Source organism: Porites lutea, chromosome 5, assembly GCF_958299795.1.
Source record: "Porites lutea chromosome 5, jaPorLute2.1, whole genome shotgun sequence".
Classification (NCBI taxonomy): domain Eukaryota; kingdom Metazoa; phylum Cnidaria; class Anthozoa; order Scleractinia; family Poritidae; genus Porites; species Porites lutea.
This window is the reverse complement of record NC_133205.1, coordinates 4,651,638-4,670,751: the sequence shown is the minus strand read 5'-3', so window position 1 is coordinate 4,670,751 and position 19,114 is coordinate 4,651,638. Positions and strand designations below refer to the sequence as shown.

At 43.7% G+C, this 19,114-nt stretch overlaps 1 protein-coding gene across 1 annotated transcript in view; it reads left to right on the top strand.

The window, feature by feature from the left end:
* The window catches only part of LOC140938806 (uncharacterized), a 6,401-nt gene extending 5,973 nt beyond the window's left edge, over positions 1 to 428 (top strand). The window contains exon 3 of the mRNA XM_073388335.1: positions 154 to 428. Coding sequence (XP_073244436.1) covers positions 154 to 175 — 22 coding nt within the window. The 3' untranslated portion in view covers positions 176 to 428. The remainder of the gene's footprint in view (positions 1 to 153) is intronic.
* The last annotated feature ends 18,686 nt before the right edge of the window (positions 429 to 19,114 follow it).

Genomic DNA, 19,114 nt, shown 5'->3' with positions numbered 1-19,114 from the left:
TGTCTTATATCATATTTTAGGCACGTACAATACTGGAACACAATTTTATACACGCGTAGACTCAAAATGCGATCAAAACCATATACACAGGGAAAGAAAGTCCCTACATTCTTGTATCATGTCACATGTAAAAGTGTGTTGAATATTTGACAGATTTTGGACCTCTTCTCTTTGAGGAGCAGCCCCAAGAACCTTTTGAAGGATGCTGACAATCTATTAATACAGTAGGAAATTCTACTTAAGATTTACTTAATGTAAACTTAAACATTTCTTTATCTTATTCTCCTTCCTAAATTTACCAAAAATGCCATTTCTATATTTGTAAATAACGCTGAAGAAGGTTTCATTAGAGTAGTCACACCATAAGATTTTGTGTAGAGACTCAAAAGCTAGAACCATATATTTTTTTCCTCTTTATTGATGTTGTGAGCTGTTATAATTAAAGCTAATTAAATTAGCTTACATAGCAGGTGTTTGTGCAAATATAACGTGCAAGTCTTAACCCCGCACCCTGCTCTTATGCACGCCTTGTTTTTTCATAGCCTGCTGTGCAGGTTAAGGTCAAAAAAGCTTGCTCAATCTTACATTGTTCTGGAGGGGGCCTCCCTGTCATGGCCTGTATTGGGAGGCTCTACCCAAAAGGAATACTGTACAGTACCTTTTCCAGGTTTCAGCAAGGGTAGAGATTTTACTTGTTAAAGTATATAAAACAGTAGGGAAATCTGTTGTTGTTACCCCTTGTTACCCCTTGTTACCCCTTGTTACCCCTTCCTACCTTTGTTACCCTTTTTACCCCTTGTTACCCCTTTTTACCCTTGTTACCCCTTGTTACCCTTGTTACCCCTTGTTACCCCTTGTTACCCTTGTTACCCCTTCTTACCTCTGTTACCCCTTGTTATCCTTGTTACCCCTTGTTACCCCTTGTTACCCTTGTTACCCCTTCTTACCTCTGTTACCCCTTGTTACTCTTGTTACACTTTCTTATCCCTTGTTACCCCTTCTTAGCCCTTGTTACCCCTTGTTACCCCTTGTTACCCTTTGTTATCTTTTGTTATTCTTTGTTACCCCTTGTTACCCCTTGTTACCTCTTGTTACCCTTGTTACCCCTTATTACCCTTGTTACCCTTTGTTACCCCTTGTTACCTCTTGTTACCCTTGTTACCCCTTGTTACCCTTTCTTACCCTTTGTTACCCCTTGTTACCTCTTGTTACCCTTGTTACCCTTGTTACCCCTTGTTACCCTTTCTTACCCTTTGTTACCCCTTGTTACCTCTTGTTACCATTTGTTACCCCTTGTTACCCTTTGTTACCCCTTTTTACCTCTTGATACCCTTGTTACCCTTTATTACCCCTTGTTACCCTTGTTACCCCTTGTTACCGTTGTTACCCCTTCTTACCTCTGTTACCCCTTGTTACCCCTTGTTACCCTTGTTAAACCCTTGTTATCCCTTGTTACCTCTTGTTACCCTTGTTACCCCTTGCTACCCCTTGTTACCCTTGTTACCCCTTGTAACCCCTTGTTACCCTTGTTACCCCTTGCTACCCTTGTTACCTCTTGTTACCCTTGTTACCCCTTGTTACCCCTTGTTACTCCTTGTTACCCTTGTTTTCCCTTGTTACCCCTTGTTACCCTTTCTTACCCTTTGTTACCCCTTTTTACCTCTTGTTACCATTTTTTACCCCTTGTTGCCGTTTGTTACCCCTTTATACCTCTTGATACCCTTGTTACCCTTTGTTACCCCTTGTTACCCTTGTTACCCCTTGTTACCCTTTCTTAGCCTTTGTTACCCCTTGTTACCTCTTGTTACCCTTGTTACCCTTGTTACCCCTTGTTACCCCTTGTTATTCCTTGTTACCCTTGTTATCCCTTGTAACCCTTGTTACCCCTTGTTACCTTTGTTGCCCCTTGTTACCCTTTTTAGCCCTTGTTACCCCTTGTTACTTTTTTTACCCCTTGCTGCCCCTTGTTACCCTTGTTACCCTTTGTTACCCTTTGTTACCCCTTGTTTCCCCTTGTTTTTTTTTTGTTACCCCTTGTTACCCTTGTTACCCCTTGTCACCCGTTGTTACCCGTTGTTACCCTTGTTACCCCTTGCTAGCCCTTGTTACCTTTGTTACCCCTTGTTACCTTTGTTATTCCTTGTTACCCTTGTTATCCCTATTTACCCTTTGTTACCCCTTGTTACGCCTTGTTACCCTTTGTTACCCCTTGTTACTCTTGTTACCCCTTGTTACTCTTGTTACCCCTTGTTACCCCTTTTTGCCGTTGTTATCCCTTTTTACCTGTGTTGCCCCTTGTTACCCCTTGTTACCCCTTGTTACCCTTTGTTCTCCCGTGTTACCTTTCTTACCCCTTGTTACCCTCGTTACGCCTTGTTACTCCTTGTTACCTTTTGTTACCCTTTCTCCTTTGTTACCCTTTTTTACCCCTTGTTTTCCCCTTGTTACCGCTTGTTACCTTTGTTCCTTTGTTACCCCTTGTTGCCCCTTTTTACGCCTTGTTTCCCTTTGTTACCCCTTATTCCCGTTGGTTACCTTTTGTTTCTCGTTGTAATCCCTTGTTACGCCTTGCTCCCTTTTGTTACTCCTGTTTTCCTTTGTCCCGAAACTAGAGCATAATTTCATAGGTATTTTTCCTATCCCGAACTTCTTTGGGTTCCAGTAGCGCAAACGGCTAATCCCTCAAATTAAAGTTTCCCGTGATTTAACGGGTCACACAAGTTAATCGGTTCAAATCCTGGGAAAGCAAAAATGCTAATTTTTTCTTCCTGGAAAAAGTTAAAGAGTAAATCAAAGAAATTGAACTAATTCGGCTCTCTCTTTTACTGACTTAGCGTGCCCATTCTTGTCCCAAAAATGTCAACTTTGATACATTCCTGAGCGTCGCGAATCAGTTACTTCGCGCCCCGCCGAGGTAATAACAGATTAACACATTGCATAAACTGCTATAGTGCAGCACTGTTTACAGGAACATTGGTAACTATTAACAGTTGATATACTATAATACTCAACACTGCCTGAACAAACATCAACTTCAAAGTTGGCAATATGTACACATTTAAGTTCATATATATCCTCATTCCTATATAGGCTCTGAAAATATTGTAATAATTCATGCATAGATGGTATTTCCAACGAAACACATGTACCTTGACTATGACTATTGCCATACATATCTCTAGCATGAGAATCAAATACTTTATATCCCCCATCCTCAATGCTGTAGATACCAACGCCAATAATTTCCACAGTTAAAATGAATAAGTTGTAGTTCAGAGCCAAGAGTGTTTCCAATGCTGTACCCAGTGGCATACAGTAGTGATACCCCTCTCGCATCACCGTGTATGTTCGAGTATAACTTTCATTGTATTCAAGCTGGAAAAATCGCTCAAACACTGTAACCATTCCTGGCAGTTCTGTTAAAATTCACATAGATTGTCTTGCATATAATTGATATTGTCTTGAATATAATTCGTTACCAACAGTCATTCTTTGAATCATATAATCAACTGAAGTAATCTCTCTTACCTTGTAAAAATTTATAAGTTATCGAGACGTGATCGCTGTCAAAATTGCGTAGCGTTTTTGGCCGAATTTAATCGCGCCGCGATCGCTGTCATCGATCGCACATCGTTTTCGGCCGGATTTCTCATCGCGATCATGGTCGTCAATCGTGGAACGATTTTGGCCATTTGACGCTCTACAAACTACCAAAAAAATATATGCCACTAAGGTAGCAAACTATAGATTCCCCATCTACCGATCTGCAGATCGACCGATCTAGCTATCTACTGACTGACCGCTCTCGCGATCTAAAGGTCCACTTATCCATTAGCCTGCGTAGCAAGCGTTTCCATGCGGTTTAGGTTCAAAGAACGAGGAACGAGAGTCAAAGACCGCGCGAAAAGTGGCGCAAGTAAAAGAGCGGGGAGTGGGTGGGGAAGAAAGGAAGGAAACGCTTGCAGACAAACCCCGAGATTTTGAAAACCACCCACTTGGCCTGTAATGCCTTAGTTCGCGCACCGACATTTAATGCTGTCATCAGCTGTCATAATTGACCGATAAAATGTTTGGCTTTCAGTGGAGCGGAAATGAACTTCAGAGGACGCGTATGTGAACCCAATAACACGTGGACGGCGTTTATGTTGAAATATCAATGAATCCGAACGATCAATACAGGCTTTGGACATTTGTCTTTTTAATCCGCCTTACAGAACAGTCTGTAAATCACCATCTGAGAGAATTCAACATCCCTCAAAACAAACACTAACGAGCTGGGCCCAGCATGACACATTGCAGGAAACCATTGCATTCAAGAACAAAAGAAAATCGCTTTTAGTTATTCTGATTAAATGAAATTAAACGACCTGAAACCCTTATTTAGTTGCAAGAAGAGCCAAAAAGAGGTCAAAGAAAATGTTCTTACATTGGAGGGCAAATCTTGCCGACCAGAATAAACAACAACCTCTGAAAATCAATATACGTGTCACGTACCATACCATCCTCTCAGTATGAAACAAACCTTTGATCGACACATGTCAACATTGTTCGACCAACCGAGCCAATCAGGCGCTGCGTTCGCTTGCGAACAGGGTTTTCAAAATCGAGGGGTTTGTCTGCAAGCGTTTCCTTCCTTCCTCTCTCCCTCCCCCCACTTTCATTTTTTGGCTCTTGTTTCATTTCTCGCGCGGCCAAAACCGAGAATCCCGTTCCTCAGTCTTTCTTTGCTCCGAGACCAAACGAAAACGCTTGCTACGCAGGCTACTTATCTACCGATCTACACATCCACCAATCTAGCGATCTACAGATCCACCGATCTAGCCATCCACAGATCTGCCGATCACCTAGCGATCTACTAAACCACCGATCTAGCGATCAACTGATCCACCGATCTAGCGACCTATAGAACCACCGATCTACTAAACCACCGATATAGCGATCTACTGATCCACCGATCTTGCAATCTACTGATCCACCGATCTAGTGATCTACAGATCGGCCGATCCAGCGATCTACAGATCCACTTATCAATTGATCTACCGATCCACCGATCAAGCGATCTACTAAACCACCGATCGAGCAATCTAAAAAACCACCGATCTTGCAATTAACTGATCCACCAGTCTAGCGATCTACTGATCCACCGATCTTTCGACCTACAGAACCACCGATCTACTAAACCACCGATATAGCGATCTACTGATCCACCGATATTGCAATCTACTGATCCACCGATCTAGTGATCTACAGATCGGCCGATCTAGCGATCTACAGATCCACTTATCAATTGATCTAACGATCCACCGATCGAGCGATCTACTAATCCACCGATCGAGCAATCTACTAATCCACCGATCTTGGCATTAACTGATCTACCAGTCTAGCGATCTACTGATCCACCGATCTTGCGATCTACTCATCCACCGATCTAGTGATCTACAGAGTGACCGACTGAACCACCGATAAAGTGATGATCCACTGATCGACAGATCTACCGATTCACCGATCTAGCGATCTACAGATCCACTTATCAAGAGATCTACCGATCTACCAATCTAGCGATCTACTAATCCACCAATCTTCTGATCTACTAATCCACCGATCTACAGATCAACTGATTTACCAACCTAGCGATCTACAGAACCACAGATCTTGCGACCTTCTGATCCACCGATCTAGCGATCCACTGATCCACAGATGTAGCGATCTACTGATCCACCGATCTAGCGATCTACTTATCCAATAATCTCGCGATCTGCCGATTCACCAATCTTGCTATCTACTGATCCACCAACCTAGCGATCTACAGATCCACCGATCTTGCGATCTAAAGAAACACCGATCTAGGGATCTACTGATCCACCGATCCACTGATCTAGCGATCTAGTAAGCCACCAATCAAGCGACCTATTGATCCACTGATCTAGCGATCTACACATCCACTTATAAAGTGATCTACCGATTCATCGATGTAGTGATCTACTGATCCACCGATCTTGCGGTCTACTGATCCACCGATCTAGCGAACTAATGATCTAGCGATCCACTGATCCACCGATCTATGGATCTACTGATCCACTGATCTAGCGATCTACTAAGCCACCAATCTAGCGACCTATTGATCCACCTATCTAGCGATCTACAGATCCAATTATATAGTGATCTACCGACTGACGGATGTAGTAATCTACTGATCCACCGATCTTGCGGTCTACTGATCCACCGATTTAGCGATCTACTGATCTAGCGATCCACTGGTGTACGGATCTAGCGACCTACAGATCCAGTTATCAAGTGTTCCATTGATCCACCGATCTAGCGATCTATCGATGAACCGATCTTGCGATCTACTGTTCAATTGATTTAGCGATCTACAGGTCCACTAATGATCTGATTTACCGATCCTCCAATGTAGCGATCTGGTGATCAACGTATCTAGCCATCTACTGATCCACCTACCTTGCAATCTACTTATCCACCGATCTAGCGATCGACAGATCCACTTATCAAGAGATCTACCGTTCCACCAATCTAGCGATCTACTAATCCACAAATCTACCGATCACCTAGCGATCTACTAAACCACCACTCTAGCGATCAGCTGATCCACCGATCTATGGACCTACAGAACCACTGATCTACTGATCCTCCGATCTATCAACCTACAGAACCACCGATATAGCGATCTACTGATCCACCGATGTTGCAATCTACTGATCCACCGATCTAGTGATCTACAGATCGGCCGATCCAGCGATCTACAGATCCACTTATCAATTCTTCTACCAATCCACCGATCTTGCGATTAACTGATCCACCAGTCTAGCGATCTACTGATCCACCGATCTAGTGATCTGCAGAGTGACCGACTGAACCACCGATAAAGTGATGATCCATTGATCTACAGATCTACCGATTCACCAATCTCGGGATCTACAGATCCACTCATTAAGAGATCTACGGATCCACCATTCAAGCGATCTACTAATGCACTGATCTACAGATCAACTGATTTACCAACGTAGCGATCTACAGAACCACAGATCTTGCGACCCTCTGATCCACCGATCTAGCGATCCACTGATCCACAGATCTAGCGATCTACTGATCCACTGCTCTACCGATCTACCGATCCATCGATCTAGCGATCTACTGATCCACTAATCTGGCGATCTACCGATTCACCACTCTTGCTATCTACTGATCCACCAATCTAGCGATCTACAGATACACCGATCTAGGGATCTACTGATCCACCGATCCTTCGATGTACTGATCCACTGATCTAGCGATCTACAGATCCACTTATATAGTGGTCCACCGATTCACCGATGAAGTGATCTACTGATCTACCGATCTTGCGGTCAACCGATCCACCGATCTAGCGATCTACTGATTTAGCGATCCATTGATGCACCAATCTAGCAACCTACAGATCCAGTTATCAAGTGTTCTACCGATCCACTGATCTAGCGATCTACCGATCAACCGATCTTGCGATCTACTGTTCCACCGATCTAGCGATCTACTGGTACATCGATCTAGCGATCTACTTATCCTCCGATCTAGCGATCTACTGATCCACCGATCTAGGGATAGACACATCCACTTATTAAGTGACTACCGATCCACCGATCTAGGGATCTACTGATCCACCGATGTAGGAATCTACAGATCTACCGATTTACCGTTCTAGCGATCTACAGATGCACTTATCAAGAGATCTACCAATCCACCAATCTAGCGATCTACTAATCCACAGATCTACCGATCACCTAGCGATCTACTAAACCACCGATCTAGGGATCTACTGATCCACCGATATAGTGATCTACAGATCGGCCGATCCAGCGATCTACAGATCCACTTACCAATTGTTCTACCAATCCACCGATTGAGGCATCTACTAATCCACCGATCTTGGGATTAACTGATCCACCAGTCTAGCGATCTACTGATCCACCTTCTTGTGATCTACTGATCCACCGATCTAGTGATCTACAGAGTGACCGACTGAACCACCGATAAAGTGATGATCCACTGACCTACAGGTCTACCGATTCACCGATCTAGCGATCTACAGATCCACTTATCAGAAGATCTACCGATCCACCAATCTAGCGATCTACTAATGCACTGATCTACAGATCAACTGATTTACCAACGTAGCGATCTACAGAACCACAGATCTTGCGACCTTCTGATCCACTTATCTAGCGATCCACTGATCCAGAGATCTAGCGATCTACTGATCCACCGATCTACCCATCCACCGATCTAGCGATCTACTGATCCACTAATCTGGCGATCTACCGATTCACCAATCTTACTATCTACTGATCAACCAATCTAGCGATGTACAGATCCACCGATCTTGCGATCTACAGAAACACCGATCTAGGGATCTACTGATCCACTGATCTAGCGATCTACAGATCCACTTATATAGTGATCTACCGATTCACCGATGTAGTGATCTACTGATCTTGCGGTCTACTGATCCACCGATCTAGCGATCTACTGATCTAGCGATCCACTGATCCACCGAGCTAGCGATCTACAGATCCAGTTGTCAAGTGTTTCAGCGATCCTGCGATCAACCGATCTTGCGATCTACTATTCCACCGATCTAGCGATCTACTGATCCATCGATCTAGTGATCTACTGACCAACCCATCTATAGATCCACTAATGATCTGATTTACCGATCCTCCAATGTAGCGATCTGGTGAGCAACGTGTCCAGCCATCTACTGATCCACCTACCTTGCGATCTACTTATCCACCGATCTAGCGATCTACTGATCCACCGATCTAGCGATGGACACATCCACTTATTAAGTGACTACCAATCCACCGATCTAGGGATCTACTGATCCACCGATGTAGGAATCTACTGATCTACCGATAAAGTGATTTTCCACTGATCTACAGATCTACCGATTCACCGATCTAGCGATCTACAGCTCCACTTATCAAGAGATCTACCGATCCACCAATCTAGCGATCTACTAATCCACAGATCTACCGATCACCTCGCGATCCACTAAACCACCGATCTAGCGATCTACTGATCCACCGATCTAGGGATGGACAAATCCACTTATTAAGTGACTACCGATCCACCGATCCAGGCATCTACTGATCCACCGATCCTTCGATCTACTGATCCACTGATCTAGCAATCCACTAAGCCACCAATCTAGCGACCTATTGATCCACTGATCTAGCGATCTACAGATCCACTTATATAGTGCTCTTTTGATTCACCGATTTAGTGATCTACTGATCCACCGATGTTGCTGTCTACTGATCCACCGATCTAGCGATCTACTGATCTAGCGATTCACTGAACCACCGATCTAGCGATCTACAGATCCAGTTATCAAGTGTTCCAGCGATCCACCGATCTACCGATCAACCGATCTTGCGATCTACTGTTCCACCGATTTAGCGATCTACTGATCCATTGATCTAGTGAGCTACTGATCAACCGATCTAGCGATCTACAGATCCACTAATGATCTGATTTACCGATCCTCCAATGTAGCGATCTGGTGATAAACGTATCCAACCATCTACTGATCCACCTACCTTGCGATCTACTTATCCACCAATCCAGCGATCTACTAATCCACCGATCTTCTAATCTACTAATCCACAGATCTACAGATCAACTAATTTACCAACGTAGCAATCTACAGAACCACAGATTTTGCGACCTTCTGACCCACCGATCTAGCGATCCACTGATCCACAGATCTAGCGATCTACTGATCCACTGATCCTTTGATCTACCGATTTATCGATCCATCGATCTAGCGATCTACTGATCCACTAATCAAGCGATCTACCGATTCACCAATCTTGCCATCTACTGATCTACCAATCTAGCGATCTACAGATCCACCGATCTTGCGATCTATTGATCCACCGATCCTTCGATCTACTGATCCACTGATTTAGCGATCTACTAAGCCACCAATCTAGCGACCTATTGATCCACTGAGCTAGCGTTTTACAGATCCACTTATATAGTGATCTACCGATTTACCGATGTAGTGATCTACTGATCCACCGATCTTGCGGTCTACTGATCCACCGATCTTGCGATCTACTTATCCAAGGAGCTAGCGATCTACAGATTTACTTATCAAGTGATGTACAGATCCATTGATGTAGCGATCTACAGATCCACAGAAATAGCGATCTATTTATTCACCGATTCAGCTATCTACTGATCGACTGATCTAGCGATCTACTGATCCACCGATCTAGCGATCTACAGATCCAGCGATCTTGCGACCTGCTGACCCACCGATCTAGAGATCTACTGATCCACCGATCTAGCGATCTACAGATCTGCCGACCTTGCGATCTACTGATCAACCCATCTACTAAACCACCGATATAGCGATCTACTGATCCACCGATCTATCGACCTACAGAACCACCGATATAGCGATCTACTGATCCACCGAATCAAATCAAGTCAAAATCAATCCGATCTTGCAATCTGTATCCACCGGTCTAGTGATCTACAGATTGGCTGATCCAGCGATCTACAGATCCACTCATCAATTGTTCTACCGATCCACCGATCGAGCGATCTACTAATTTACCATTCTTGCGATTAACTGATCCACCAGTCTAGCGATCTACTGATCCACCAATCTAGTGATCTACAGAGTGACCGACTGAACCACCGATAAAGTGATGATCCACTGATCTACAGGTCTACCGATTCACCGATCTAGCGATCTACACATCCACTTATCAAGAGATCTTCCAATCCACCAATCTAGCGATCTACTAATCCACCGATCTTCTGAACTATTAATCCACCAATCTACAGATCAACTGATTTACCAACCTAGCGATCTACAGAACCACAGATCTTGCGACCTTCTGATCCACCGATCTAGCGATCCACTGATCCACAGATGTAGCGATCTACTGATCCACCGATCTAGCGATCTACTGATCCACTAATCTGGCGATCTACAGATCCACCGATCTTGCGATCTAAAGAAACACCGATCTAGGGATCTACTGATCCACCGATCCACTGATCTAGCGATCTAGTAAGCCACCAATCAAGCGACCTATTGATCAACTGATCTAGCGATCTACACATCCACTTATAAAGTGATCTACCGACTCACCGATGTAGTGATCTACTTATCCACCGATCTTGCGGTCTACTGATCCACCGATCTAGCGATCTACTGATCCACAGATCTAGGGATGGACACATCCACCTTTTAAGTGACTACTGACCCACCGATGTAGGAATCTACTGATCTACCGATAATGTGATGGTCCACTGATCTACAGATCTACCGATTCACCGATCTAGCGATCTACAGATCCACTTATCAAGAGATCTACCGATCCACCAATCTAGCGATCTACTAATCCACCGATCTTCTGATCTACTAATCGACCGATCTACAGATCAACTGATTTACCAACCTAGCGATCTACAGAACCACAGATGTTGCGACCTTGCGATCCACCAATCTAGCGATCCACACTGATCCACAGATCTAGCGATCTATTGATCTACTGATCCACCGATCTAGCGATCTACTGATCCACCGATCTACCAATCTACTGATCCACTAATCTGGCGATCTACGGATCCACCAATCTTGGTATCTACTGATCCACCAATCTAGCAATGTACAGATCCACCGATCTTACGATCTACAGAAACACCGATCTAGGGATCTACTGATCCACCGATCCTTGGATCTACTGATCCACTGATCTAGCGATCTACTAAGCCACCAATCTAGCGACCTATTGATCCACCTATCTAGCGATCTACAGATCCAATTATATAGTGATCTACCGACTGACGGATGTAGTAATCTACTGATCCACCGATCTTGCGGTCTACTGATCCACCGATTTAGCGATCTACTGATCTAGCGATCCACTGGTGTACGGATCTAGCGACCTACAGATCCAGTTATCAAGTGTTCCATTGATCCACCGATCTAGCGATCTATCGATGAACCGATCTTGCGATCTACTGTTCCACTGATCTAGCGAGCTACTGATCCATCGATCTAGTGATCTATTGATCAACCGATTTAGCGATCTACAGGTCCACTAATGATCTGATTTACCGATCCTCCAATGTAGCGATCTGGTGATCAACGTATCTAGCCATCTACTGATCCACCTACCTTGCAATCTACTTATCTACCGATCTAGCGATCTACAGATCCACTTAACAAGAGATCTATCGTTCCACCAATCTAGCGATCTACTAATTCACAAATCTACCGATCACCTAGCGATCTACTAAACCACCAATCTAGCGATCAGCTGATCCACCGATCTATGGACCTACAGAACCACTGATCTACTAAACCACCGATATAGCGATCTACTGATCCACCGATCTATCAACCTACAGAACCACCGATATAGCGATCTACTGATCCACCGATGTTGCAATCTACTGATCCACCGATCTAGTGATCTACAGGTCGGCCGATCCAGCGATCTACAGATCCAATTATCAATTCTTCTACCAATCCACCGATCGAGCGATCTACTAATCCACCGATCTTGCGATTAACTGATCCACCAGTCTAGCGATCTACTGATCCACCGATCTTGCGATCTACTGATCCACCGATCTAGTGATCTGCAGAGTGACCGACTGAACCACCGATAAAGTGATGATCCACTGATATACAGATCTTCCGATTCACCGATCTGGGGATCTACAGATCCGCTCATCAAGAGATCTACGGATCCACCATTCTAGCGATTTACTAATGCACTGATCTACAGATCAACTGATTTACCAACGTAGCGATCTACAGAACCACAGATCTTGCGACCCTCTGATCCACCGATCTAGCGATCCACTGATCCACAGATCTAGCGATCTACTGATCCACTGCTCTACCGATCTACCGATCCATCGATCTAGCGATCTACTGATCCACTAATCTGGCGATCTACCGATTCACCACTCTTGCTATCTACTGATCCACCAATCTAGCGATCTACAGATACACCGATCTAGGGATCTACTGATCCACCGATCCTTCGATGTACTGATCCACTTATCTAGCGATCTACAGATCCACTTATATAGTGATCCACCGATTCACCGATGTAGTGATCTACTGATCCACCGATCTTGCGGTCAACCGATCCACCGATCTAGCGATCTACTGATTTAGCGATCCATTGATGCACCGATCTAGCAACCTACAGATCCAGTTATCAAGATCTACCGATCCACTGATCTAGCGATCTACCGATCAACCGATCTTGCGATCTACCGTTCCACCGATCTAGCAATCTACTGATCCACCGATCTAGGGATAGACACATCCACTTATTAAGTGACTACCGATCCACCGATCTACGGATCTACTGATCCACCGACGTGGGAATCTACTGATCTACCCATAAAATGATGATCCACTGATCTACAGATCTACCGATTCACCGTTCTAGCGATCTACAGATCCACTTATCAAGAGATCTACCGATCCACCAATCTAGCGATCTACTAATCCACAGATCTACCGATCACCTAGCGATCTACTAAACCACCGATCTAGGGATCTACTGATCCACCGATCTAGTGATCTACAGATCGGCCGATCCAGCGATCTACTGACCCACTTATCAATTGTTCTACCGATCCACCAATTGAGGCATCTACTAATCCACCGATCTTGGGATTAACTGATCCACCAGTCTAACGATCTACTGATCCACCTTCTTGCGATCTACTGATCCACCGATCTAGTGATCTACAGAGTGACCGACTGAACCAACGATAAAGTGATGATCCACTGACCTACAGGTCTACCGATTCACCGATCTAGCGATCTACAGATCCACTTATCAAAAGATCTACCGATCCACCAACCTAGCGATCTACTAATGCACTGATCTACAGATCAACTGATTTACCAACCTAGCGATCTACAGAACCACAGTTCTTGCGACCTTCTGATCCACTTATCTAGCGATCCACTGATCCAGAGATCTAGCGATCTACTGATCCACCGATCTACCCATCCACCGATCTAGCGATCTACTGATCCACTAATCTGGCGATCTACCGATTCACCAATCTTACTATCTACTGATCAACCAATCTAGCGATGTACAGATCCACCGATCTTGCGATCTACAGAAACACCGATCTAGGGATCTACTCATCCACCGATCCTTGGATCTACTGATCCACTGATCTAGCGATCTACAGATCCACTTATATAGTGATCTACCGATTCACCGATGTAGTGATCTACTGATCTTGCGGTCTGTTGATCCACCGATCTAGCGATCTACTGATCTAGCGATCCACTGATCCACCGATCCAGCGATCTACAGATCCAGTTGTCAAGTGTTTCAGCGATCCTGCGATCAACCGATCTTGCGATCTACTGTTCCACCGATCTAGCGATCTACTGATCCATCGATCTAGTGATCTACTGACCAACCCATCTATAGATCCACTAATGATCTGATTTACCGATCCTCCAATGTAGCGATCTGGTGAGCAACGTGTCCAGCCATCTACTGATCCACCTACCTTGCGATCTATTTATCCACCGATCTAGCGATCTACTGATCCACCGATCTAGGGATGGACACATCCACTTATTAAGTGACTACCAATCCACCGATCTAGGGATCTACTGATCCACCGATGTAGGAATCTACTGATCTACCGGTAAAGTGATTTTCCACTGATCTACAGATCTACCGATTCACCGATCTAGCGATCTACAGCTCCACTTATCAAGAGATCTACCGATCCACCAATCTAGCGATCTACTAATCCACAGATCTACCGATCACCTCGCGATCCACTAAACCACCGATCTAACGATCTACTGATCCACCGATCTAGGGATGGACAAATCCACTTATTAAGTGACTACCGATCCACCGATCCAGGCATCTACTGATCCACCGATCCTTCGATCTACTGATCCACTGATCTAGCAATCCACTAAGCCACCAATCTAGCGACCTATTGATCCACTGATCTAGCGATCTACAGATCCACTTATATAGTGCTCTTTTGATTCACCGATTTAGTGATCTACTGATCCACCGATGTTGCTGTCTACTGATCCACCGATCTAGCGATCTACTGATCTAGCGATCCACTGATCCACCGATCTAGCGATCTTCAGATCCAGTTATCAAGTGTTCCAGCGATCCACCGATCTACCGATCAACCGATCTTGCGATCTACTGTTCCACCGATTTAGCGATCTACTTATCCATTGATCTAGTGAGCTACTGATCAACCGATCTAGCGATCTACAGATCCACTAATGATCTCCTCCAATGTAGCGATCTGGTGATAAACGTATCCAACCATCTACTGATCCACCTACCTTGCGATCTACTTATCCACCAATCTAGCGATCTACTAATCCACCGATCTACAGATCAACTGATTTACCAACGTAGCAATCTACAGAACCACAGATTTTGCGACCTTCTGACCCACCGATCTAGTGATCCACTGATTCACAGATCTAGCGATCTACTGATCCACTGATCTACCGATTTACCGATCCATCGATCTAGCGATCTACTGATCCACTAATCTGGCGATCTACCGATTCACCAATCTTGCCATCTACTGATCTACCAATCTAGCGATCTACAGATCCACCGATCTTGCGATCTACTGATCCACCGATCCTTCGATCTACTGATCCACTTATCTAGCGATCTACTAAGCCACCAATTTAGCGACCTGTTGATCCACTGATCTAGCGTTTTACAGATCCACTTACATAGTGATCTACCGATTTACCGATGTAGTGATCTACTGATCCACCGATCTTGCGGTCTACTGATCCACCGATCTTGCGATCTGCTTATCCAAGGAGCTAGCGATCTACAGATTTACTTATCAAGTGATGTACAGATCCATTGATGTAGCGATCTACAGATCCACAGAAATAGCGATCTATTTATTCACCGATTTAGCTATCTACTGATCGACTGATCTAGCGATCTACTGATCCACCGATCTAGCGATCTACAGATCCAGCGATCTTGCGACCTGCTGACCCACCGATCTAGAGATCTACTGATCCACCGATCTAGCGATCTACAGATCTGCCGATCTTGCGATCTACTGATCAACCCATCTACTGATCCACCGATCTCGTGATCTACTGATCCACCGATCTAGAGATCTACTGATACACTGATCTTGCAATCTTTTGATCCATTGATCTTGCGATCTACTGATAGGTAAGTAGTTAGGTAGGTAGATCCTTTATTTAAAACCCGATGAAATCTTCAGTAATAATAGAGTAAAAATCTGATTACAATTAATTAGACTAAAAACTATCGACATACTGTTTTACAAGACTGCCGAGTGAGAGTCCGTTGAACCCGAAATAATTCGAAATAGCTTTGAAATACCCGCTAAAGCCATCTTTCCTCAAATGTATATTTGAATTCATGCTAAATACACTGAACTCCACCAGCGTCAAACAGCGTCTATGGCAGAAAAAAATGGTTTTGATATAACAAAATTAATTCTCTAAAACATGTTTGGCACTGTGGTGCAGTGGGCAAGGAGTTGATTGGACGTGCAGATGAACCGGGTTCTACTCCCGGCGATACTGTTTTCTGTTTCTTTGTACGGTTTTTTTCTGTTTAGTCTTTGTTTTTTAATCTTATATTTCCCTTTGGCCTGTTTTCCGTCATGATTCTTACTGCTGACCCTTCAGAGCTTTGCGAGGTTTTTGCAATAACGTATTTCTAGTCTGAGGCCCGTTTCAAACGTCGTGCTACTGCCGTGCCGAACTCAATTGACCGAATTAGATTCGACTTTAGCATGACTGTAATGCGACGTTTGAAACCAGTCGTGCTACCAAGCCGTGTAGCAAGGCAATCCTTGCCGTGCTACACGGCAGTAGCTCGACTTGGTTTCAAACGTCGTGCTACCGCCGCGCCGAATTCAATTCATAAATTATAAATACATTAGAATACATAAAAAAAATTGCTAAACCGTTTCTTTATTTCTGTGTTTTGTTTTCGAAAACAGTTGTTCTATTCGACTCAATTAAATTCGACGTCTGAAACCAAGTCGTGCTAGTGTCGTGCTGCAGTCGAGCTACAGTCGAGCCAGCTTAGCACGGCAGTAGCACGACGTTTGAAACAGGCCCTTAAACGGATAATCTAAGCGTTCCTAAAAAATAGGCAGTCTATGACTGCATGTGGCTTACTGTATAGCTTCACCTCAATAAGGGACAACGTCTCACATTTGCAGACTTCCTACAGCATTTAGTATAAGCTAAATCAAAATGGAATAACAACAACGAAACCAGAGTAGAACGAATAGCAAGAAAAATGTGGGAATGCAGTCTGCTAGTGTGACATCGTGATACAGGGGGGAACATGTCCTGCTAATGTTTAATAGGCACCAGTCCAACATATAAGTCAGAAAATAACAAAGAGTTGAGTTTGACGCAACGTAATAGTTTTTATTTGAGATCGATGCTTGCTTAAGGTTTGTATTATATGTAAACCATCTATGAATCTTAAAAGCCAAATAACTATTTTGATTATTTCAAGTAACACTGTTAATAAGACAGGGCAATAGCGCTAAAAGGAAACGATGCTAAAAATTACTAACACGGCTAAACAATACGACTACAGTCGAACCTCCATGTGCGACCACCTCCCATAAACGACCGCCAATCCAAAGCACTAAAATTTTCCCAGTCAAAGCTTTACAGTTGGAACCTCTAGTAAACGACCACCTCCTGTAAGCGACCGCGACCACTTTTTGGGCATGACGGTCAATGATTTTCCATTGTCTTTAAGAAACGGTCCAGATAAGAACGATAGCAACAACGGCAACGAACATGTTGGAATGCAAAAACGGTGCTAACTTTTCTATTGTCTGTACTTACTTCTGATTGGCTTAAACAGCAAAAGTTAACAAAACTTCATAAAGCGGTACATATATTCATCCTTACTTTTTTTTAAGTAGGACTTTCTAGAATTTTGTATATTTAAGAAACGGTCCAGATAAGAACGATAGCAACAACGGCAACGAACATGTTGGAATGCAAAAAAGGTGCCGACTTTTCTTTTGTCTGTACTTACTTCTGATTGGCTTAAACAGCAGAAATGAACAAAATTTCATAAAGCAGTACATATATTCATCCTTACTTTCCAACCATCTTCCATATAGCAAAATCTGGTCTCAGTTTGAATAACAAAGAAATCCTATGTGGGGAACATGTAAAATTGTAAACTCTTCTTGGCTATTGTTCTCAACTCTTGTGATTGGTCAAAATCTTTAAACACAAAAAAACACCCTTTCAAAGTGGAGTGTAAATGCATTTTATTGCGTAGACGGCCTTCATGTAGGTTTATGCATTTTCTGTGTAAAAATGAGAACATTCCTATGTGGGGAAAGCACCGTTGCCGCATAACAAAAGAAATTGCTATCCACCTTACCCGGATCATTACTTAACCTCTTGTAAACGACCACTTGACGCATTCTCTTATCTCTATGTTCGTTGTGAGCACTATACTATTTAGAATATGCGAAGAACTTTAGTGAGAACACGGAACTGCACATGTCTTAACTAAGACATCGCGTGCAATAAATTATCTTCCATAAAGATGTTCCAGGACCTCTTCTCGGAAAAGGCTCCCTGTGGTTCGATTCTTGTAAGCAACCACTCAGTCGTTGCATTTTAGGTGGTCACTTACGGGAGGTTCGACTGTAGGAGAGTAAAACTACACTATAATGTAAAAAGGAAAACAAACACGCTAAGGAACATGCTATGTCACGAAAGAAGGGCAAGCGTAACAAATAGCAAGTGACCAGTGTCACTGAAGAGTCATATGATACGAAACAAGAGACGAAAACAACAAAAGCTATACTAAACGAACTGAGCTTGTGATCTACGATCTCTCACAAAAACGTGGCACAACAAAGCAGAACACTAAGCTGAAGGAATAACAACGGCTTCGTTTAGATGAATTATATATCTGTTTTGACTCTTTTGTTGAATAGTAGCTTTAGATTCTTCTCACCAGACGAATCGTGTTTTCTAGAGTTTAAC